Source organism: Phyllobates terribilis, unplaced genomic scaffold (assembly GCF_046119375.1).
Source record: "Phyllobates terribilis strain yellow unplaced genomic scaffold, ASM4611937v1 Scaffold_9__5_contigs__length_417890890, whole genome shotgun sequence".
NCBI lineage: Eukaryota > Metazoa > Chordata > Amphibia > Anura > Dendrobatidae > Phyllobates > Phyllobates terribilis.
Genome location: NW_027362769.1, coordinates 22913445 through 22938323, shown reverse-complemented (window position 1 = coordinate 22938323; position 24879 = coordinate 22913445). Strand labels below are relative to the sequence as shown.

Below are 24879 nucleotides of genomic sequence, written 5' to 3'. Positions count from 1 at the left end.
GTGCTTTCCTGTGATGTTTTTAATTGACATGGAATAAAGAAAATGTTTTTATCAGGAATATGCTGTTTTGGTGCCTCGGCTTTCCTGAAATTTCTTTACTGTTTTTGGACCTGGTGGGAGGCCCTGCTGCGTTCAGCACAAACTGGTCAATGGTGCAGATGAATTCATTACTGGATTTAAAGTGAATTAGCAACAGATTGATCCACTGTCCTCTAATGAAAAGATATTAAGACATTCGATATGCAACAAATTCTCTTTTTATTTATCTGCTTTTACAAAATTGTAAAATTTCTCTCTAAAAACAATGTATTACTCTGCGAAAAGAACTCACTCTGGCACTCAATGCTCCCCAGTCACTAAATCTCCTATATTCGCCAGGTCTCACGTAGTATTGGCGTCCCCTATAGTTAGGTTGCTCATAAAATATCCAGTATCCTTCAAGCACATTGCAAGAGTGAATGTCATGGTGATAAAATTTTTCAAAAACATGAGGACAATCTTCTGTGAACTCCATCATCTCACCTCTCAAGTTTTCTCTCTCATGCAATCTAATTCTGTAAGGTCCATAATGCTTAAAAAAAAAAATGTAAAGGTTAATAAATGACATAACTTTTACAAATGTTTACACATTTTTGTATGTTAAATCTTTTAAATTATTTTCATTTTATAAAAACAACGAAAACATATTGTGACTAATGTTGAGCATTCCAATACTGAAATATCGGGTATCGGCCGATATTCGCAGTATCGGAATTCCGATACTTAATTCCAATACTTTTGCAATATCGTATACCGGAATCGGAAGTTCCCATAATGCAATGAGCCATTTTCATTTTATTCAGCCAATGAGGATCCTAAGAAGTGTGGGCACATCCTGTTAGGCATGTAGGCATCTTAACTAATGACATGGCTGTGATTGGCTGCTGAAATGATGTCATGATGCACTATAAAAGCCGCCGCCGCCATTTTGAGCTCACTCTGCTGTGAATTCAGTTAGGGATAGGACGCTGTTGTTCTGAGGGACAGTTTTAGCTACCTATTTGGTCTATTCTGCTTTACCCAAGCTACTTTATAAATCGCTGTGCCTTGCAGTGCTAGTGCACAGTTCTCTGTGCTGTTCACCGCTTTCTGCAAGGTCTCTGTGTGTGAGTGCAGCTCACGCTGTAGTGTGTGCTTCAACCACGTCTGGTTGTAGTGCACTCAGTGTGTGTCACTGCCTCATACATTGTTCTTTTTTGCCAATTCATAATTTTTCCTGATATCTCCTATTAGTGTGGTGGTTCCATCCGTATTCAGCTAAATTGGTTCCAAACACACTATATAGGAGTAGATAGAGAAATTTTTTTGGTCTTGCAGCGCTAGTGCACAGTGCTCTGCATCTGTACTGTTCACCGCTGTCTGCAAGGTCTGGTGTGTGAGTGCAGCTCACCCTGTAGTGTGTGCTTCAACCCTGTCTGGTTGTAGTGCACTCAGTGTGTGTCACTGCCTCATACATTGTCCTTTATTGCCAATTCATAATTTTTCCTGATATCTCCTATTAGTGTGGTGGTTCCATCCGTATTCAGCTAAATTGGTTCCAAACACACTATATAGGAGTAGATAGAGGAGCCTTTCTGCAGCATTGGGCCCTGCAGCCCCAGCCAGATTAGTATTAGCCTATTTTTTGCAGCCTCATCTATTGCATTGTAGGTTACCTTCCTACATTGTAATAGCTACAAAAAGTTTGTGATACTATCGTTATTACATCTTTAGGCACATCCAGTGTCTTTTTGTGACAAAAAAAACCTAAATAAAGTTCACCAAACACTCCACTTTACAGTTGTGTAGGCCACATTAGCTCATATTAAAGTCTAGTCCACACTTTATAAAATTAGTGTTTCTTATACCTGTTAGCAGCTGTTCAGGAATAAGCACACTAAGCCCTTAGTACTTTTCTGCCTATCTTTATCAGTCTACCAAGATGAAGAAGGCAGGGAGTAAGGCATGTGGGCATGGGCGTGGGCGTGGAGTTTCTGCAGGGAGAGGACGTGAGGATTCTGTGCCTGCAGGGAGAGGACGTGGGGATTCTGTGCCTGCTGCGGGCACCAGTGACTCAGCATCCCCCAGTTTTACCAGGGAACAGTCCTTTATGCGCAGCTTTGTAGGAGCTAGCCGTACCCCACTGCTGCGCGAGGACCAAATTGAAGCCGTTGTCGGATGGATGGCAGCTAATGCATCGACTTCAATTAGTTCCAGATCCTCTCAGGTCCTGAGCACTGAAGAGCACCCATCTGTCTCTTCACCACCTGCCAAATTGCCCAGGCAGTCAGAGAGCCCTGGACAGGAGCCATCTCTACTTCTGTTCTCTGAATCTCTTGGCTTGGAAAGAGGGGGCCAGCCAAGCAGAATTCTAGAATTTGAGGAAGAGGTAGTATGCAGTGATGCGCAACCGTTTTGTCTCTCTGAATCTGAAGAGGCGGGTGGGCCAGTGCCTATGGTCAGCAGCACACCTCAGTACGCATCTGATGATGAGACTCAGGTGCCACTTTCTGGTGCGTACTGTGCTGTCGAGACTATCCAGGAGAAGCAGTTGTTTGAAGAGGGTGGTGTAGATGATGAGGTCCTTGACCTATCATGGCGTGAGGGACAGGAGGGTGGTGGGAGCAGCTCTGAGGAAGAGATTCCCCGAACGGCCCAAAAAGGAGGGAGAGGGAGGGGGCAGACTTGGTTGCCTGTAGCCTCCACTTCGGCACCCATTAGGAGCATGGCTCTTCCAAAATCCAAAGCGGGCGCTCCCAAGACTTGCAGTGCCTGGTCCTTTTTTGACACAGTTGCAGATGACATTTGCTTTGTCAAATGCAAGCTGTGTAATCAGAAGGTGAAAAGAGGGAAAAGTGTCAGCAACCTCAATACCACAAATATGTGGAAACATGTGCGGACCAAGCACGTGGTGGAGTTACAAAAACACACTGAAGACCTAGGCCAACCTACAGCGCCACCTACCACCTCTTCAGCTCGTGTTGTAGCCTCTTCCTCCAGCTCACACACAGATGGTTCGGCTTCCTCACAGGATTGCCATGGAAGAATCTCTGGCACTGTTGTACAGAGACACAGTGTAATTCCACCCACAGCACCACTTTCCCAGTCATCCTCACACTCCCAGGCCAGTCTACAGCCATCGTTAGCACAGGCATGGGAGAAAAGGCGCCCATACTCGGCAAACCACCCCCGAGCACAGGCTCTGAATGCTGGCATTGCTAAACTACTGGCCCTTGAAATGCTATCATTCAGGCTGGTGGAGACTGACACATTCCGTAACTTTATGGCATTGGCAGTCCCACAATACAACATGCCCAGCCGCTTTTATTTCAGCAGGCAAGCCGTCCCTGCCCTGCAACATCATGTGGAGGGAAAAATTAAACATGCGCTACAAAACGCCGTCAGTAGCAAGGTCCACCTGACCACCGATGCGTGGACCAGTAAGCATGGACAGGGACGATACCTTTCCCTCACTGCCCATTGGGTAAATGTTGTGGAGCCGGGTACAAATCTTGAGAGTGGCGCTGTACTTATTCTGCCAACTCCAAGGATTGCAGGAATCCAGTCTGTACACATTGACTCCTCCTCATACTCCAGTTCCTCTGAATCAGCACTGCAGGAGCCGTCACGGTCTACCTCCACATCGACCCGTGAACGGTTACCTGTTATGATGACCGATATGAGCACAGCCGTGGCCAAACGTCAACAGGCCGTATTAAAATTAATTTCTTTGGGGAATCGAAGCCACACAGCGCAGGAGCTCTGGAATGCAATCAAGCAGCAGAGCGACGTGTGGTTTGTGCCAGCGAATCTCCAGCCAGGCATGGTAGTGTGTGACAATGGCCGAAATCTGGTGGCAGCTCTGGGCCTAGGCAACCTCACTCACATCCCATGTCTGGCACATGTGCTCAACTTGGTCGTGCAGAGTTTTTTGAGGGACTATCCGGATCTTGATGCACTGCTTCACAAGGTCTGCATAGAGTGCGCTCACTTGCGGCGTTCCAGCAATGCAAGATCACGCATTGCAGCTCTGCAGTGCCGATTACGTCTTCCGGAACATCGCATCATATGTGACCTACCCACCAGGTGGAATTCAACGTTACATATGTTGGAGAGGTTGTGTGAGCAGCAGGCAGCAGTAATGGAGTACCAGCTGCAGCAGGCGCAAACAAGTCGCAGTGCGCGCCGTTCACACTTCACCACCACTGAGTGGGCCTCTATGAAGGACATTTGCCACGTTTTGCGTGCCTTCGATTATTCCACGCGGATGGCGAGTGCAGATGATGCACTTGTCAGCATGACTATCCCCCTTATCTGCCTGCTTGAAAAAACACTGCAAGCACTAAGGGACGAGGTTTTGGAAGAGGTGGAGGATGAGGAGTCACAAATGCCATCTGCTTCTCTACAGTCTGCGGACACTTTGTGAGGAGGATGAGGAGGAGTCAATGGATGAGGAAGACATCTGTCCAGATGAGGGAGGTACACAATGCTCTAGTAGTCAGTATCTAGAGCGAGGGTGGGGTGATGCAGAGCAGGCAGAGATCACGCCTCAAGCAGGGGACAGTGTTTCTTGGCCAGTTGGCAGTCTGCAGCACATGGTTGATTTCATGCTGCAGTGCCTGAGAAACGACCGCCGCATCGCCCACATTGTCAACACGGCTGATTATTGGGTGTCCACCCTCCTAGATCCTCGCTACTGGGACAACTTACAAAACCTCATAACACCGTTGAACCGGGAGCGTAAAATGCGGGAGTACCAAGACGCACTGGTGCATTCCATCATGTTCTCCATTCCAACCGAGAGCAGTGCTGCTAGTGCTTTACAAAGCAGCACAGTGCGTCGATGCAGTGGAGGAAGCTCTGCACAAAGAGGGAGCAGAAGCAGCGCCTCAGCACAAGGCAAGACCAGTATGGCCGAAATGTGGCAAAGTTTTGTGTCCCCGCCGCCACAAATGTCTACACCATCACAGACGGCTCCAGTCAGCAGGAGGCAACGTTTCCGTCAGATGGTGACATGTCTTGCCCTCTTAGTGTACTCCCAGACGGCTCTTCTCCCTTCAAGTTTTGGGTCTGTAAGCTGGATACATGGCCAGAGCTTAGTCAGTATGCATTGGAGGTGCTAGCTTGCCCTGCTGCTAGTGTATTATCGGAACGCGTCTTTAGTGCCGCAGGTGGTGTACTAACAGACCGTCGCATGCGACTATCCTCCGCTAACGTTGACCGGCTTACTTTTCTCAAAATGAACAAGGCCTGGATCTCTCATGAATTTGCCAGTCCTCTTCCAGAATAAATAATTGGTTGGCAACAGTATCCAGGTCTCCTGTTCTGTTCATGTTTCTACCACCTGAACTGTAATCCCTGAGCTCCAACACCGCCAGTTGGCGCTCGGAAGTGCCATCTGAACAGTCAACACTTGCTGCCGTGTTATTGGGGTTCAGTAACGTCAGCTGTTCCCCTGCTGTGCGGACGGCAATTTCTCCTGCTCTGTCCACATTCTCACTACTACAGATTTGAAAGTTTCTCCAATTACACCTCTGGCTCCTCTGTTTTCAGTATTATCCCTGAGCTTCAACACCGCCAGTTGGCGCTCGGAAGTGCCATCTGCACAGTCAACACTTGCTGCCATGTTATTGGGGTTCAGTAACGTCAGCTGTTCCCCTGCTGTGCGGACGGCAATTTCTCCTGCTCTGTCCACATTCTCACTACTACAGATTTGAAAGTTTCTCCAATTACACCTCTGGCTCCTCTGTTTTCAGTATTATCCCTGAGCTCCAACACCGCCAGTTGGCGCTCGGAAGTGCCGTCTGCACAGTCAACACTTGCTGCCGTGTTATTGGGGTTCAGTAACGTCAGCTGTTCCCCTGCTGTGCGGACGGCAATTTCTCCTGCTCTGTCCACATTCTCACTACTACAGATTTGAAAGTTTCTCCAATTACACCTCTGGCTCCTCTGTTTTCAGTATTATCCCTGAGCTCCAACACCGCCAGTTGGCGCTCGGAAGTGCCGTCTGCACAGTCAACACTTGCTGCCGTGTTATTGGGGTTCAGTAACGTCAGCCGTTCCCCTGCTGTGCGGACGGCAATTTCTCCTGCTCTGTCCACATTCTCACTACTACAGATTTGAAAGTTTCTCCAATTACACCTCTGGCTCCTCTGTTTTCAGTATTATCCCTGAGCTCCAACACCGCCAGTTGGCGCTCGGAAGTGCCGTCTGCACAGTCAACACTTGCTGCCGTGTTATTGGGGTTCAGTAACGTCAGCTGTTCCCCTGCTGTGCGGACGGCAATTTCTCCTGCTTTGTCCACATCCACTGTACTATGGATTTAAAACCTCCTCCAAATACACCTCTGGCTCCTCCGTTTTTAGTATTTACCCTGGGCTCCAATACCGCTAGTTGCTGCTCAGAAGTGCCGTCTGCACAGTCAACGCTTGCTCCAGTGTTATTGGGGTTCAGTAACGTCAGCTGATCCCCAGCTGTGTGTCCGGCAAATTCTCCTGCTTTGTCCACATCCACTGTACTACGGATTTAAAACCTCCTCCAAATACACCTCTGGCTCCTCCGTTTTTAGTATTTACCCTGGGCTCCAACACCGCCAGTTGGCGCTCGGAAGTACCGTCTGCACAGTCAACGCTTGCTCCAGTGTTATTGGGGTTCAGTAACGTCAGCTGATCCCCAGCTGCGTGTCCGGCAAATTCTCCTGCTTTGTCCACATCCACTGTACTACGGATTTAAAAGCTCCTCCAAATACACCTCTGGCTCCTCCGTTTTTAGTATTTACCCTGGGCTCCAATACCGCTAGTTGCTACTCAGAAGTGCCGTCTGCACAGTCAACGCTTGCTCCAGTGTTATTGGGGTTCAGTAACGTCAGCTGATCCCCAGTTGTGTGTCCGGCAAATTCTCCTGCTTTGTCCACATCCACTGTACTACGGATTTAAAACCTCCTCCAAATACACCTCTGGCTCCTCTGTTTTCAGTATTATCCCTGAGCTCCAACACCGCCAGTTGGCGCTCAGAAGTGCCGTCTGCACAGTCAACACTTGCTGCCGTGTTATTGGGGTTCAGTAACGTCAGCTGTTCCCCTGCTGTGCGGACGGCAATTTCTCCTGCTCTGTCCACATCCACTGTACTATGGATTTAAAACCTCCTCCAAATACACCTCTGGCTCCTTCGTTTTTAGTATTTACCCTGGGCTCCAATACCGCTAGTTGCTGCTCAGAAGTGCCGTCTGCACAGTCAACGCTTGCTCCAGTGTTATTGGGGTTCAGTAACGTCAGCTGATTCCCAGCTGTGTGTCCGGCAAATTCTCCTGCTTTGTCCACATCCACTGTACTACGGATTTAAAACTTGCTCCAATTACACCTCTGGCTCCACTCTGTTTTTAGTATTTACCCTGGGTTCCAGCACCGCCAGCTGGTTCTCGGCAGTTCCATCGGCTCTTGTACCTTCTGCTACCCATCCGTGTTCCAGTACCGTCAGCTGGTTCTCGTCAGTGACTTTGGCACGGGTACTCCCTCCTGCCCAGCCTGGTTCCAGCATGCCAGCTGTTTCCGGGTAGTGTCAACGTCACTTTGCCTCCAATGCGTTGTCCTGTCGTGTTGCGGTCGGGTTAGCCGACTCTATGGTGCCTGCAGTTTAGGTGACTCCTATGTGGGCTGCGGGATCTGGCAATGAAGGCTGGTTCCATAGTGCCAATAGGACAAGCACCCCCTGTAGGACTGTGGGTTTTGGTAACTGCGGCCGGCTCGCGGCCTTGAACTTTTTTTTACATGGGTACCTTCTGCTACCCATCCGGGTTCCAGTACCGTCAGCTGGTTCTCGGCAGTGCCTTTGGATTAGGCGCCTCCTTCTCGGTATCCAAGTTCCACCAACGTCTGCTGGTCCTTGTTAGTGCTTTCTGGCACAGGTACCTCCTGCTTAGTAACCGAGTTCCAGTACCGTCAGCTGGTCTTCGGCAGTTCCATTGGCTCTTGTACCTTCTGCTACCCATCTGGGTTCCAGTACCGTCAGCTGGTCCTCGGTAGTTCCTCAGCTTTCTTGTACCTTCTGCTACATTTCCAAGTTCAAGCTTTTTGAAATGGTTCTTGGTAATCACTCTAGATCTCCCTGACGAGGACCCTGAAGACGAGGACCCTGAAGACCAACCCTAAGAAGACGAGGACCCAGAAGACCAACCCGAAGAAGACTAGGACCCCGAAGACGAGGACCCCCGAAGACGACGACCCTGAAGACCACCCCGAAGAAGACCAAGAAGATGACCCTGAAGAAGTTGACCAAGAGGACAAAGAAGAGAAAACAAGCACCAAGATACAGAAAAACAAGAGACAGAAAACCAAGAAGCAGAAATACAAGAAGCTGCAGAACAAAAAGCGGAAGAACATTAAGCATAAGACTAAAAATCAGAGCAAAAGATAATATCTAAATTATAAGCAGAAGATGACTAAGCAGTGTATGGGGGTGAGTCCGTTCCTCCTCGTGGTGCCCCTGGAAAAGACCTGCTGCTGCAGGCCAAACTGAACGCGGACAAATCCTGTTGTAAATCTTTTGTGACCGGCAGAACGAAAGGTGTAATGTCCAACCTTTTATAGATAACAACTACAGGAATGCCTGCCACAAATAAGAATATGATGAAGAAGAAGAAGATGAAGAAGATGAAGAAGCTAGAATATGAAGAATGTAAAAAAAAAGAATAATACGAAGAAGGTGAAGAAGAAGAAGATGAAGAAGGTGAAGAAGAAGAGGATGAAAAAGATGCTGAGGATGATGAAGGAGAAAGTGTGGGAGAAGTAAAAAAGAAGGTGAAGAGCATGGAAGTAGTGAAACATAAATATCTGACAAAATCTAAAAATACTTAACATAGTCAATATTTCCGTAACTCAGAACGTCTTAAAAAAAATATTAATTCCTGCTATTCCATTTGATTGGGCTAAACCTCTATGCCTTTATTGTCTCCCCCACCTCCCCCAATACATTCTACATTATTCTTAGTTGTTTTCCTTCATGTAGAATTAACCTACAAGGAAAGAAAGGGTTTATTTTCATTCCGATATTTCTGTCCCATTGACTTGCATTGGTTTCCGGTATCGGAATCGGCGATATCCGATACTTTTTCGGTATCGGTCCGATCCAATCCGATCCGATATTTCCCGATATCGGAAGGTATCGCTCAACACTAATTGTGACTGCATAATAATATATAGAAAATTGCAGTACATGTTAACATCAATTTACATCAGCTGTATTCTATTCTTTAATTTTTTTATGTGACTCGAAAGGGAAATAAATCGAGTAGCAGTAAACCTAAGGGCTGATCTAGTAAAAATAATATATATATATATATATATATATATATATATATATATATATATATATATGTATATGTCCATTTTTGACTAGAATTTACTAAAAGAGTCATACTGATTTATTTAGCAGGAAATAGACAAACTTTCATTCTCTCATCGTGTTAGGAAAAAAAGTGATTAAGGTTATCTGCCCACAATCAGGAATAGCAGCATTTTGGACGCAGAATGTTTTCGCTGCGTCCAAAAACCTGCTTTCTACTTTGCAAGGACAATAGATGGGACTGTAGAAATCCCATGCCCACTGTGCTTCTATTTAGTGCTGCATAAACTCATCCGCGGTGCAGGTTTACGAGCCGCAGCATGTTCATTTCTGTAGCGGAGACGCAAATCTCCACTGCATAGTTTCCCCGAATAGCCAGTCATTAGATGCGGTAAATCGGCATAAAGTCCCTAAACATATGCGGATTTAAGTGCGTGATTACAACGCAGCGTTTTGGACCCAGCAAAAATACGCTCCATCCAAAACACTGCTATTCCTGATCGTGGGCACATACCTTAAAGGAGTTATCCACTACCTTTTATTAATTTAAAAAAATGGACAATGACAGTGTATGGGTCCAGAAAAAAAATGAGACCGCAGACGATGTCCATGTGCAGTCTGGTTTTTATGGACTGACAGAAAGTGGAGAAAAATTTTCTTTCCCTCTCTATGTACGAGAATGACTGAAGCCACTCTGGTCAAATTCGGATCAAACTTGGATCAAATCAGAATAATCGGTCAATTTTTCACAAATATGGAGAGATTATGTGAACCTACCCATATGGTGAGTGATAACTCATGACTTCCGTGCATGTACAGGGGTTAAAATAAATAATGATATTAATAATTTTATCTTAAGTAAAGGCTTTTAAACAGCATGGTTACCTTGAATTATCGATGAAACCAATGCCGTATTTAAAATGTATTCAATTAAACAAGAAATATTGAAATGTATCTAATTTATGTATCATACCTGAGGAATCATGTGACATGACTTAATGGAGTCACTAAATCCCATCCAGTTTTGATAATCTGGGTATTCCCCTCGTTTAAGATAATACTGAAATCCTGTGTAACCTGAACGTTCATAAAGCATCCAGCAGCCATTTAAAACTTTAGCTGAATTGCATCTGCTGAAATAAGATTGCAAATCGCTGTGGTCACTGCTGCATTCAAAGGTTCGTCCATGAAAGTCGCGGTCTTCATAGAAAATGATCTAAAATGTAATAATATATAAAGCAATATTGGTATATGGATATACGGAAATAGCATAATACAGCAAAACTATACATGTCATGTTTAAATTGTATTCCTGAAATAAAAACAGCTTTTTCTTTTATTTTTAAATAAAATCTACAGTAGCTCTTGCTGAGACAAAGGATCCATAAGTTCCTTACTGAATACGAATACTTTCCTTCTCTGCACCATGTTAGAACTACGTAGTTGCTGTGAGACATTACACCATTTGGCCACGTGCACACGTTGAGTATTTGATGAGTGGGCGAAAAACACAGAAGTGGTGACGTGTTTCTATTATACTTTTCCTCTGATTGTTCCTCACCTGGTTTTGGCTTATAAATACTGAGGCAAAAAAACTCACCAAATACTCAACGTGTGTATGTGGCCGTAGGTTCATTTGAGTGTATAGAAATTCATTTAGAGTTTCATTCACAAAAGTGGGACGATTTTTTTCTTATTTGTCATCCATATACAATGTATTTTTTAACACCAGCTATTAATCATCTACAAGAGCATTTACAGTTTCCTATTTTACAGAATTGCAATGCATTCGTATAAATCGGATGCTATACTGTGGTTCTGTATAGGATCCGTTTTTTTGTGCACCTATAGACTTGTGTGTGTGAATCTCATCCGATTTACAGAAGAAACTGAAATTTTTTTCACATGCAGATTCTGTCAGTTAAAATAATCACTCATCTGCACTTCCCCATGGAATAACATTGGTAAGAGTGCTGTCTTTTTTTTCATGGATAGCACTCGGACTGAAAATACAGTTGTGTGAAAGGACCCTTGTGGTGCATTGGTGGTGTTGGAACTGGTGCTTTGTCCACATCATCACTCACAATCGCTGGTCACTTTAAATATCTTATGCACTGCTATAATACCAAAGATCAGAAATAACTATTATCCTAGCTGTTATACTCCCTATATACTAAAAGTGGTATGTAAGTAGAGATGAACAGATCTTTTCAAATTTTAATTCCCCAACTTCACTGAATTTTCCCCTAAATTTTGAGTTGCAGCAAATTTCAGTACTGAAAAGCTTTTAATTGCTCAGAAAACATATGCAGGGGAGAGGAGAGAGAACTCAGCTGACCATAAGAGCTAATACTTTACAGGCGAGAGAGCGAGAGAGGATCCCACCGACCATAAGAACTTACACTCTAGAGAAGAGAGAGAAAGCCCTGCAGATCATAAGAGCTGAAACTCTACAGGAGAAAGAAAGAGAGGACCCTCGCAGACCATAAGAGCTTACACTTTACAGTAGAGAGATAGGACCCCGCTGACCATAAAAGCTTACACTCTACAGGAGAAAGAGAGGACTCCGCTGACCATAAGAGCTTACACTTTACAGTAGAGAGAGGACCCTGCTGACCATAAAAGCTTACACTCTACAGGAGAGAGAGAGAACCATGCTGACCATAAGAGCTTACACTCCACTAGAGAGAGAGACTTAAGGCGCACTCACACTTGCGATACAATCGGACTAGTGCAATCCGATATAAAATTGGATTGCACTCGCCCCAATGTTACTCTATAGAGCAGCTCACATCTATGTTTATTTTCTAATTATTTTCGAATCGGCATGCGAAAACAATCGCAGCATGCTGCAATTGCATCCCAGAATCAGATCGCATGCACCCATACAAGTCTATGGGTGCATATGAAACATCGCAATGCACTCGGATATCACCCGAGTGCAGTGCGATTCCCGCAGAAACCGACAATGGAGGAAATGAGGAAAAGAATTTCTCTGTCTCCTCTGCACCTGTGCTCCAATTCTCTGATGCCACAGGATCGGAGCACAGAGCACTGACACTCGGCTCATGCTCGCAGCCGTGTGTCATTAGCATATCATATCCTATGTCATACGCTAGTGTGACTCTGGCCTTACCCAGTGACTCTGGAGATGAAAAACAGCTCTGTGATTCAAACTGTGCTAATCTGGGAACTGCTGATCTGTGATGGCCTAAATACTGACCACCACTATACAAGGTACAGTATATTAATCCTTAAAATGGCATATCTGCAGGGCATTATGGGGAGGCCTGCGCAGCAATGCAAAAAGAATCTCAAAATGTTCAATTTTGTGTGAAATTGCAAATTTCAACTCAAACTCAATCCTCCTCTCATCTCTATATGTAGATGATTAAACGGAGTGTGTTAATTCTTTGCTATGAATTCTAAGGTCTAACAAAGGCCCCTAATTCTTGTATGGAAGCCTATTTGGCACTGCATCAAAAGGCAATAATATTTATAATATAATCGGCTAAGCGTGTCTCTGTCTGAAGCCTTTATAGACTGCGCATGCTTGACGCGCAGTCTGGCTCCAGACAGACCGCATCCAGCAGGTAAGAGGAGTGTATGGCACCGGAGATCCCGGTATGCGTAGACACTGAACGCATACCGCGATCTCCGGTGCCATACATATGACGCGCCCCTGGGCCTGAGTCGCGCAGCGTTGCGCACGCGGGAGCCTACCCGGAGCCGGATCAGATGGGGGTAGTAGTCTCGTGGCGGTGACCCGGTCCGTGCCCAGGGAGTCAGACTAAGTGGCAGTCTATTAGCAGTAGATGGTGGATGACTACGCCACCCGTTGAATGCAGCTATGGAGCTGCCGCTGCAGGGCAGACCGCTGAGGCCGGTGGAAGGATGGTGCAGCGTGGATGGTATAACCCCCAACGGGAGGGGTATGGCCTCAGGGCAGCCGACGTGGAAGATGGGGGTAGCAGGAACCACTCAGAGACGGTGCGGTGTAATTCAGGGTCTTTACTGGTAACAACCATAGACCCTCCCGGAGTACTTGCTAGCGAACGGGGCCTGGTCAGTCCTTGAGCAGATGGGATCTCCCCTGGCCAGGCGGAGTTGTAGGCCTCCCAAACTGACTGTACTCTTCTGGCTACCTTGCTAGAAGCGGATATAAGTAGCCCACGTCCCTGAGTGTACCGTGTGGTGCTCACCCGTATGGCCGGTGACTCGGGGCCTTCTATTGGCTTCCGCTCCACGATGGCGGTGCTGGTCCCACACGTGTGACCGTGCCTTCGGGTTTCTGGGCCTGAGGACCTGAAATCCCCTGCCGGTCGGCTTCTGCTGCTGGGTAAGAGTTAGTCCCCACAGCCTCGGACGCCGGGTCTGGTAAGAAAGCTTCCCAGTCAGGGCGAGCTCTGCAGCTGCCAGCCCCTGACTCGTAGTAGTATTGCTCCCACTGAGCTCCAGCTGTTTCTTCCTATGACTGTTTCTTGTCTCTACTCTCCTGGACTCCTAACCCTGCTTCAGCCCCGGGTTTATATAGGGGAAGTTCTTCCCCTCCCAAGACTGGGCAGGAGGTGTGGCATGCACAGGATCCCTGACCAAAGGACCTCCCACCTGCTCTCAGACATAACATCTCTATCACTGTGGCAACCAGACCCCTGGGGTGTCACATTCCCCCCTAGTGAAATTTAGTACTCCGGGACTAAACATATTTTAGAAAAACATAACAAGATAAAAACAATAATAATACAATAAGAAAAACATATAAAGATGGTTACGGAATGTCCGTAACCGGGTGCAGTCTTTGAAGAAAAGCAAGGTGTCCATTTCACCAAAACAGGGAGACGTAACCAGGTAGGGGTTTGTCCTACCCCGAGTCCTTAACAGTCTTTAGTCCGTCCTGGGTTACGCTCCAACTATGTACACAGGATTCCCGGTAAATCCACCAAGGACTCCTACAAATAACTAGAAACACAAAATTATACACAAGCAACAATACACAGGTAAACATAAATAAAACAATTTATACACTTCAAATCCTCCACCGTGCGGGTAACTGGCCTCTAGTGGCCCTAGTGGACCTATGGAGCTGACTGCCTAGCCCTGAACTACAGGGTGTAGGAGCTGTCAAGGGTAAACTGGGCAGCTGTCTACCGGCTCTTTGGCTCACCAGGGATATGGCAGGCTCACTGCAAGCAGAGGGTTGATCCTCCTGGTCTGCGGGTGTGGGGTCTTCTGCCTCCTGGACCGGCTGTTCTTCCAGCTCTACCTGTTGCTCCGTAGGTGCTTGGGAGGCTGGTTGGAGGAAGGTGAGTACGGGTACCACAACCGCACCATTGACTTGAGTCCAAGACCGAGGGAAGTCCCCGAGCACAGTACTAACCATATCTTCCCTTTCCTCTACGGGTCGATGGTCTTCTTGTTCCTCTTCAGGGTTCCTTAGTTGTTCGGGACACTTCTTCAGGTGGTCCCGGGATACAATAGCTGTGGTTTCCCCTCCGTCTTTACTGATGGTACAAACCTTCGGGTTCTCGTGGCTTGAGGGCAGTACGGTGTACGGGTCCTTTTCCCACTGGTCGTCCAACTTGTGGAGCCGTCTCTTCCTCTTCAAGACCTGCTCTCCGGGTACCAGGGGAACAGCGGGAGCATACTGGTTGTAAGTTTTCTCTTGTCTTTCCCTAGCCTGACAGAGACTTCGCTCCACGCTCTCCTGTACTCTCCGGTACTGCTGCTGCCTCTCTGTGTCCCAGTCTGTTTCTGGTGAAGTGTCCTCGGGTGTCAGGACTCCCATTTCCAGGTCAACAGGTAACTTACTAGGTCTTGCCCTCATTAGGTAAGCCAGGGTACAGTTGGTGGAACCTACCGGGATGTGGTTGTATAGGTCCACCAGATCGGGCAACTTCTCAGGCCACAGACTGCGTTCTTCCAGGGGCAACGTTTTTAAAAGATCCATTACCACCTGGTTCATTTTCTCACAAAGTCCATTAGTTTGCGGATGGTAGGGTGTCGTCCTTATCTTCCGGCAGCCATACAGATTTCAGAATTCCTGGAAGACCTCCGCTTCAAAGGCAGGTCCCTGGTCCGTCAGCACTTGGTCCGGGTACCCGTGTGGACGGCAAAAGTGCTGCTGGAAGGCTCTAGCTGCTGTTTGAGCCGTTAAGTCCTTGACGGGGACGACAACCAAGAACCGGGAGTAATGATCCACGATGGTTAACGCGTAGACGTAGCCACTTCTGCTTGGGGTCAGTTTTACATGATCCAAGGCTACCAGTTCCAACGGTTGCCGGGTGACGATGGACTGCAGGGGAGTCTTCTGGCTGGCACGGTCCTTCCTTCTCAGGTTGCACGGGCCACAGTCTCTGCACCACTTCTCAATGGTTCCCCTCATGCCTACCCAGTGGAATCGCTCGCGCAGCAGGAAATCCAGCTTCTTCCACCCGAAGTGTCCAGCTCCGTCGTGGTATGCCTCCATCACCATGGCTGCGTCTCTTCGTGGCACCACTACTTGCCAGAGTAGTTCATGCGTCCGGGAGTTAACCATTCTGTGGCACAACTTCCCCTTGTAAAGGAACAGTCGACTCTTCTCTGCCCATAGTTGTTTGGCTTCCTCCGGAGCGTCTGGTTCAAGGCAAGCCTCCGGGCGAGTCAGCATCTCCTTCACCAGTCAGACGGCAGGGTCGCTGTCTTACGTTTCCGCCCAGTTGTAGTGAGGTAAGGGGTTCAACGTAGCAGCCTGCTTACTCCTTACCCGGTGGGAATACTGGATAGTCCCATGACGGTGGAACGCAGGGAGTTCAACTTCTTCCAGTCCCTCCGGATCTTCTCCTTCGTCCGGCAGGTTGGGCATCCTGGACAGGGCATCCGCGTTGGTATTGGAGCGTCCGGCCCGGTATTTGATTGTGAACTCATAGTTGGACAGACGGGCCATCCACCTCTGCTCCAGGGCACCGAGTCTTGCCGTGTCCAGGTGTGTCAACGGGTTGTTATCCGTGTACACGGTGAACCGGGAAGAAGCGAGGTAATGCTTAAAGCGCTCGGTGACTGCCCATACTACGGCCAGGAACTCTAGCTTAAATGAGCTGTAATTCTCAGGGTTCCTTTCGGTGGGTCGCAGTTTTCGGCTGGCGTAGGCGATTACTCGTTCCTTCCCCTGCTGGATCTGGGACAGTACGGCTCCTAGCCCGATGCTACTGGCGTCGGTGTAGAGGATAAAGGGCTGGCTATAATCCGGGTACGCCAGGATTTCGTCCCCCGTGAGGGCCATCTTCAGCTGGCGGAAGGACTCTTCTTCCAGCTCCTCCCATTTGAAGGGCGGCTTCTGGTTCTTGGCCTTCCGGGACTGGCCTATCAGGAGGTCCTGCATAGGTGCTGCCTTTTTGGTGAAACCGGGAATAAACCTTCGGTAGTAGCCTACCAACCCGAGGAACTGCCGCACTTCTTTTACGCTGGAGGGGCTTGGCCATTCCTTAATTGCGGTGATCTTATCAGGGTCGGGAGCCACTCCGTCAGCGCTCACCACGTGTCCCAGGTACTGCACCTTTGGTTTCAGGAGGTGACACTTGGAGGGTTTCACCTTTAGGCCGTAACTCGCCAGAGCTTCGAACACTTCCGCCAGGTGTTTCAGGTGGTCCTCATACGTCTTGGAATATACGATGACATCGTCCAGGTACAACAAGACCGTCTCGAAGTTTCTGTGGCCCAGACAACACTCCATTAGTCGTTGGAAGGTTCCTGGTGCGTTGCAGAGTCCGAACGGCATGCAGGTGAACTCGCTAAGTCCCATCGGGGTGGTGAATGCGGTCTTCTCCCGGTCCGCCTCTGCTACAGGAACCTGCCAGTACCCGCTAGTGAGATCCAAGGTAGAGAAGAAGTTAGCAGATCTTAAAGCAGCCAATGACTCCTCTATCCTTGGTAAGGGGTACGCATCCTTGTGTGTGATACGGTTGATTTTCCGGTAATCTACACACATCCTCATGGTGTTGTCTTTTTTTCTGACTAAGACTAGTGGAGCTGCCCAGGGGCTACAGCTATCCCTGATCACCCCAGCCTCCTTCATGTCTCTAAGCATCCCCTTGGCGTGTTGGTAGTGGGCAGGGGGTACGGGTCGATACCTCTCTTTTATAGGAGGATGGTCTCCCGTGGGGATGTGGTGTTCTACCCCCTTGACTCGCCCGAAGTCTAACGGGTGTTTACTGAACACTCTCTCGTACTCTTGAACCACCCGATAGACTCCTTGTTTCTGGTGTGCGGGAGTGGAGTCAGTACCCAGATGTAGTTGCTGACACCAGTCCTCCATGTTTTTCTTAGAGCCGTTACCTTCCTCCGGGTGAGATGGAGGCAAGGGTTCCACAGATTGTATAGAATTTTGGTTAATGGTATATAATTTAGCTAGCGTGGCATACCGGGGCAGATACACTTCCCTCTCCCCGATATTTATTATGCGAACGGGCACCCTCCCATGGCGTACATCAACCACCCCCCGTGCTGTCAAAATGGTGGGCCTACTGTCCGAGTAAACTGGTTCTACCATTGCCTGGTAATCCCTACCTCTCAGACCAATAGCTGCCCGGCACCAAATCATCATTTCACTTTTTGGGGGCATGGCAATAGGAAAAGGGTCACACATTCTTACGCTACCAATCTCACCGCCGGAGAGTTCCACCTGTTGCCGTCGCATCAGTGCCCGGATCTCTTTCTGGAGCACCCGCTGCTCGCCGGAGCTGGCGTTCTTGGCAACCTGCTGTAAAAGGAAAATCACCTCTGCAAGACAATTTTCAATTACATTAGTTCCTAGAGTTATTTTTGGGTGACTCTCATGTTTGTCAATATCTACAATGATCAGTCCCTGTGCTGCCAGTTCGACTCTACCGATTTTGATGGTCACCTCTTTAAATCCGATCTGTGGCACGGGCTGGCCATTGCTGGCGATGATACTCAAGTCGTCGTCAGGGTAGCGGGTAATATCCGAGTCATTCCAGTACTGCTTAAAGAGCACGTACGGGATGGTGGTGACCTGTGACCCGGTGTCCAGTAGGGCACTCATGGGAATACCATCCAGTACCACAGGCAAGACTGGACGTCCTCCCACATATCTGTCGCGCCAGTTCGATGGGCCTGGTGATCTTTTTCCTGGGGGTTGGCCCTCTACCCCAGGTTGTGCCCGTTTAAAGAACAGTACCTTGCCATATGTCCGGGTTGATTGCAGCGGCGGCAGATGGGTCGTCCGTCCTCGCTGTATCGGTCACTGGGTCTTCCTCTGGCCGGTGGGGTCCTCCTTGGTCGACGCCACGGGATGTCCTCCGGTCCGGATGCCAGCTGGATCTTCCCTGGGGTGGAAACCTGTAAAGACTGCACAGTTCGGGTTAGCGCAGCAACGCTCTTAACTAGCTCTTGGACCTGATGGTGTAGGTCTGGAGCCGGGTCATTGTCCAAAGCCTGCGCATCAGCTCCCACAGGCCCTGCCGACAAGGGCGCCGCCTCCTGGTGGTAAGTAATAGCTGGGCGCCTGTGGGTCATAACGCCACCCGGTGCCGGTTCTCGGAGCACCCGGATGGCTCTGTCCTTGAACTGTGCAAAGCCCAGATGGGGATCCTGTAAGGCCATCGCCCGCAACTGGGTTCGGTGGGCATTACAATACAGTCCCTCTATAAATTGTTCAGTCAACAGCCTGTCCTCGTTTCCCACTCCATCAGGGTCGGTCTGCTTAATGGCCCTCAGGGCCTCTTGTAGGTTTAGTGCATAGTCCCTTATACTCTCATGCGCTCGCTGCTTGCACCCGTAGAATCTAAGCTTAATCTCGGCTGAGGTGCGGGTATCAAAGGTATCCTTCAGCCGGGTTAGTATCCCTGCGACAGTCTTCCTCTCAGGTGGCCAGGATTTTACTTCCCTTTTAGCTGCCCCGGTTAGTTGGGCCACCAGGATGCTCACTTTTTGCTCTTCTGTGAGGGGGTACACCTGGAAGAGGCTATCCAGCTTTTCTCTAAAGTCATGCAGGGTATGTGACTCCCCTGAGTACTGGGGTAGCCAAGCTGCTCCCGGGATATAGGGCATGGTGAAGGGCATAACTGCAGCAGCGGTGGCGCTGGCGGGGGTTGAGGCAGTGAAGCTCTCCTCCGTATCCGACATCTTCCTCCCCCCTAGTGGACCGTGGCCTACCTTGCGATGATCCTGTTCCATAGGCCGCGGCTCCGCAGTAGATCGTCAGGGTTGAGGACCTTCCGTCGCGCTCAGGTGACGTCGGTGTCTGCTGGGCTCCTTCCAGGACCTTACGCAACGTCCGGACGTGAGGCGGGGCTTCAGTTCTCGCGCGCTTTCGAAGTCCACGCCCCTCTTCTTCCCGCGCGGCGTCCTCAAGATGGCGTCCAATGGCGGGAAAACTCCACGGATGGCGGGAAGAAGGCCGAAGATGGCGCCGGATGGCGGGAAAACTTCGCGGACGGCGGGAAGAAGGCAGAAGATGGCGCCGGATGGCGGGAAAACTTCACCACTGGTAAGTTTGAACAGTCTTTGCTTTTCAGGCACGCAGTACCCGGTGGTTGTGGGCACAAAATCCTGCCGACTACGCCAAAAGTTGACGCGCCCCTGGGCCTGAGTCGCGCAGCGTTGCGCACGCGGGAGCCTACCCGGAGCCGGATCAGATGGGGGTAGTAGTCTCGTGGCGGTGACCCGGTCCGTGCCCAGGGAGTCAGACTAAGTGGCAGTCTATTAGCAGTAGATGGTGGATGACTACGCCACCCGTTGAATGCAGCTATGGAGCTGCCGCTGCAGGGCAGACCGCTGAGGCCGGTGGAAGGATGGTGCAGCGTGGATGGTATAACCCCCAACGGGAGGGGTATGGCCTCAGGGCAGCCGACGTGGAAGATGGGGGTAGCAGGAACCACTCAGAGACGGTGCGGTGTAATTCAGGGTCTTTACTGGTAACAACCATAGACCCTCCCGGAGTACTTGCTAGCGAACGGGGCCTGGTCAGTCCTTGAGCAGATGGGATCTCCCCTGGCCAGGCGGAGTTGTAGGCCTCCCAAACTGACTGTACTCTTCTGGCTACCTTGCTAGAAGCGGATATAAGTAGCCCACGTCCCTGAGTGTACCGTGTGGTGCTCACCCGTATGGCCAGTGACTCGGGGCCTTCTATTGGCTTCCGCTCCACGATGGCGGTGCTGGTCCCACACGTGTGACCGTGCCTTCGGGTTTCTGGGCCTGAGGACCTGAAATCCCCTGCCGGTCGGCTTCTGCTGCTGGGTAAGAGTTAGTCCCCACAGCCTCGGACGCCGGGTCCGGTAAGAAAGCTTCCCAGTCAGGGCGAGCTCTGCAGCTGCCAGCCCCTGACTCGTAGTAGTATTGCTCCCACTGAGCTCCAGCTGTTTCTTCCTATGACTGTTTCTTGTCTCTACTCTCCTGGACTCCTAACCCTGCTTCAGCCCCGGGTTTATATAGGGGAAGTTCTTCTCCTCCCAAGACTGGGCAGGAGGTGTGGCATGCACAGGATCCCTGACCAAAGGACCTCCCACCTGCTCTCAGACATAACATCTCTATCACTGTGGCAACCAGACCCCTGGGGTGTCACACATACATACTTACCTGACTGGGAGGAACGTTGCCACGGCGCCTCTCTTCGCCGGAGACCGGGGCAGGAGTGAGGTGTCGGATGGCGCTTGCGCATAGTGTTATTTGGCGCCATTTTACTGAAGACACATTTGCAGTGTGTCTTCAGCAAAATGGCGCCGGGCAGTGCGGTATGGGCATGTGCATACTCCGATGCCACACTCCTTCCCCGGCCTCCTGCAGAACAGGACACAGAAGTGCTGGAGCACAGAGAAGAAAGGTGAGTATAACTGTTTATTTTTTTGTATGTGTGTACAGCATGAAAGGGATGAGGGGGACACAGATACCAGGATTGTGGGGTGAGGGGACCATGCATACCAGGATTGAGGGGTGAGGGGGCCACACACATCAGGATTGTGGGGTGAGGGGACCAGGCACACCAGGATTGGGGGGTGAGGGGACTACACATACCAGGATTGTGGGGTGAGGGGAACATGCATACCAGGATTGGGGGGGTGAGGGGACCATGCATACCAAGATTGGGGGGTGAGGGGACCATACATACCAGGATTGGGGGATGAGGGGTACCACACATACCATTATTGGGGGATGAGGGGACCATGCATACCAGGATTGGGGTGTGAGGGGTGCCATGCATACCAGAATAGGGATGAGGGGTACCATGCATACCAGAATAGGGATGAAGGGTACCATACATACCAGGATAGGAATGCGGGGTACCATGCATACCAGGATGAGGGACGGGGTGCCATGCATACCAGGATGAGGGATTGGGTGCCATGCATTCCAGGATGAGGGGTACCATACATACTAGAATAGGGATGAGGGGTACCATACACACCAGGATAGCAATTAGGGGTAACATACATACCAGGATAGTGATGAGGAGTACCATTTATACCAGGATTGGGGAAGAGGGGCACCATGTATACCAGGATTGGGGATGAGGGGCACATGTATACCAGGATAGGGATGAGGAGTGCCATACATACCAGGATGGGGGAGGGAGCCATGCATACCAGGATTGGGGATGAGGGAGCCATGCATACCAGGATTGGGGATGGTAGGTACCATGCATACCAGGATTGGGGATGAGGGAGCCATGCATACCAGGATTGGGGATGAGGGGTGCCATGCATACCAGGATTGGGGATAAGGGGCCCATGCATATCAGGATTGGGGATGAGGGAGCCATGCATACCAGGATTGGGGATGAGGGGCACATGCATACCAGGATTGGGGATGAGGGAGCCATGCAAACCAGGATTGGGGATGAGGGAGCCATGCATACCAGGATTGGGGATGAGGGGTACCATGCATACCAGGATTGGGGATGAGGGGTGCCATGCATATCAGGATTGGGGATGAGGGAGCCATGCATACCAGGAATGGGTATGAGGGGTGCAATGCATACCAGGATTGGGGATGAGGGAGCCATGCATACCAGGATTGGGAAGTAGGGGTGCCATGCATACCAGGATTGGGGATGAGGGGTGCCATGCATACCAGGATTGGGGATGAGGGAGCCATGCATACCAGGATTGGGGATGAGGGAGCCATGTATACCAGGATTGGGGATGAGGGGTGCCATGCATACCAGGATAGGGGATGAGGGGTACCATGCATACCCGGATTGGGGAAGAGGGGTGCCATGCATACTGGGATTGGGGATGAGGGGTGCCATGCATACCGGGATTGGGGATGAGGGGTGCCATGCTTACCGCGATTGGGGATGAGGGGTGCCATGCATACCGGGATTCAGGATGAGGGGTGCTATGCATACCAGGATGTGGGTGAGGGGCCCATGTGACTCGCCCCCTGGGCCGAGGGGCACCCGGAACCAGGCTTCTGGGGGTTGTAGTATCCATGGCGGTGACCCGGTCCCGTGACTCAGGGTGGTCAGGCCAATGGCGGTATTTTGTGGGGGTTCTAGGATAATTGTCCGACTATGCCACCCGTGGATTGCGGTCAGTGCGTACCGCCGCTGCAAGGGCCGACTGCTGGGGCTGATGGTGTATGCAGCTAAGGTAGTGTGACTCCCCACGGGAAGAGTGCAGCCCCAGGGCAGTGTAGTTGATGGTGGGAGTGATGGTGCGAGGGTCCCCGACGATGAAGCACAGAGACGTGGGGTTGCAGTTCAAATTCTTTACTCACAGTTCTTTATATTCTTAGTCATTCCGCCGGCAATGACTGCCCAAGCCGTGCTGCGTCCACCAGGCAGGGGGCTCGGTCAACCCCCAGGTAATTCCGGAGTGTGGCACAGGACTCCCTTCTATTCCTTTCTCTGGCCGCGCCCCACCAGTGACACTACTTTTGTCCAGCTGCCTCGAGTCTTCTCTTGGGAGGCTGGATGTCCACTTCCCTGACCCTATGTGGTGTGCCTTTCTAGTAGGTGTAGTGAGAGGTCACACAAAGATGTGATCACGACCGCCGGTCCTTGGCGGAGGATTAGTCGCTCCTACCTATGCCCAGAAACCGTCCCCTCCTGCTCCTACATCACTGGGTTTTCCTCCCCCCTCCCCACTCCAGCCAGGGACAGATTCTCTCGTGCCTGCATTACTGTCTAATGGGAGCACCGTTGCGCTGTCCCCCAGAAATGGGGTGTGTGTGATGCATGCAGCCTACCGAGCCCTGGTCCACACACCATCCTTACCCGGGAGTGGGATATCACACCTCTGGTTGAGGTGCAATACCTCTGTAGCGACCGAATTCTCGGGGCGCTACATTCCCCCCTGGTAAACCACAGCACGTCTTCAGGCTGGAAAAGAGCAAAGACAATTTAAAACGTACAAAATTTTAGAATGCATTTGCATATAAGACAATGACTATTAACCCATCCCTTTATGGTGGGGAGCACTTTTCTCTTTCAACGTTACGGGTACACTTTTTCTCTTTTAACAAATATTACAAGACTTTCTTCGCACACATAAAATACTATAAAACTTCTTTTAGCAGCATATAAAACTTTTCATTATAAAACATCTTTAAGTAAACATATTCTTGGGTACTGGCTGCGGTGCAACTTGCGACCAGGTGTTCTTTCTTCTTAAAGGTGCAACAGTCCAATAAATTTGTCTTGAGGTAGACATTGCAGTCTTTTTATAAAACCAGTAGGGGGCGCTTTAGGAAGCGCAACTATTTACAGGATGGCCGCTCTCAGTCCTCGGCCAGGTAGGGAAAGGGATGGCTGTTCTCAGTCCCCAGCCAGATTAGGGAAATGGGATGGCTGTTCTCAGTCCCCAGCCAGGTAACTTAGGGGATGGGGCAACTTTTCAAACCGGTAACAGTCCCACAACAGTTCTGATACCCTGACGGGTAACTATATACAGTCACACTTTACTGTTTACTGGTAACGGTGTCCTCCTGATGCTCCTTGCTCCTCCGGGTAGTCTTCAGGCCTGTCCGGACCCTCTTGTTACTCGGTGTCTGAGCGGTACTGCAATTCCTCCTCAGTTAGTCGGTGAACGTGAAGGGCGTACAGTCCTTTGGCGCCCTTGTGCTGGGTGTAGGTGACCACGTCACCAGGGTACAGGTCACGTCCGTGATGTCCCTCTGGCAGGTGGCTCTCGATGTCCCTTCTTGTCACGAAGACGTCATTTGCGGCCTCCGGGTCTCTAATGAAGCCCCAGCCGTGCTCCAGCTGAAACTTTACAACGGTCCCGGTGGCTCGGGGACCGCGGGCGGCTTGGGGATTCTGACGAGCTCTCCGTTTCTGCTCTGCGCTCTGGGCTTGGAGCCGCTCCTCCCTGATACGCCTCTCCCGCCGCTCTCTCTCGAAGGTCACCAGCTGTTGACGGCAGGACTCCAGGCGACGGGATGCTTCCGCCCGGGTTTCTTGGGTGAACCCCATTAGATTTTCGCCGGTGGGGTCCCACTCAAACTGGACATCCTGTAGTGAGGGTGGGGTGACTTCCACAGGGTCCGGAGCAGGTATCAGGGGCTCGCGCGGGGGTTGAGCTCTCCATG

The 24879-nt window shown here is 50.1% G+C and overlaps 1 protein-coding gene across 2 annotated transcripts; it reads right to left on the bottom strand.

Annotated features, from left to right (window-relative positions):
• Positions 1 to 295: 295 nt before the first annotated feature.
• On the bottom strand, positions 296 to 15319 carry LOC141160794 (gamma-crystallin 2-like). Of its 2 annotated transcripts, none has more exons than XM_073645579.1 (3): positions 15311 to 15319; positions 10331 to 10573; positions 296 to 571 (listed from the first exon to the last, which is right to left on the bottom strand). In XM_073645579.1, the coding sequence occupies exons 1-3, from the start codon at positions 15317 to 15319 to the stop codon at positions 296 to 298; spliced, it is 528 nt and encodes a 175-aa protein (XP_073501680.1). The 2 variants fall into 2 exon arrangements, with proteins under 2 accessions (XP_073501680.1, XP_073501681.1); XM_073645580.1 differs by lacking the exon at positions 15311 to 15319 and adding an exon at positions 12419 to 12427.
• Between the last annotated feature and the right edge of the window lie 9560 nt (positions 15320 to 24879).

Excerpts from the sequence above, each read along its gene's own strand:
- LOC141160794 (XM_073645579.1), bottom strand. Across the intron at positions 572-10,330 it reads CATGTCACATGATTCCTCAG|CATTATGGACCTTACAGAAT; the intron begins GTATGATACATA and ends TTTTTTTTTAAG.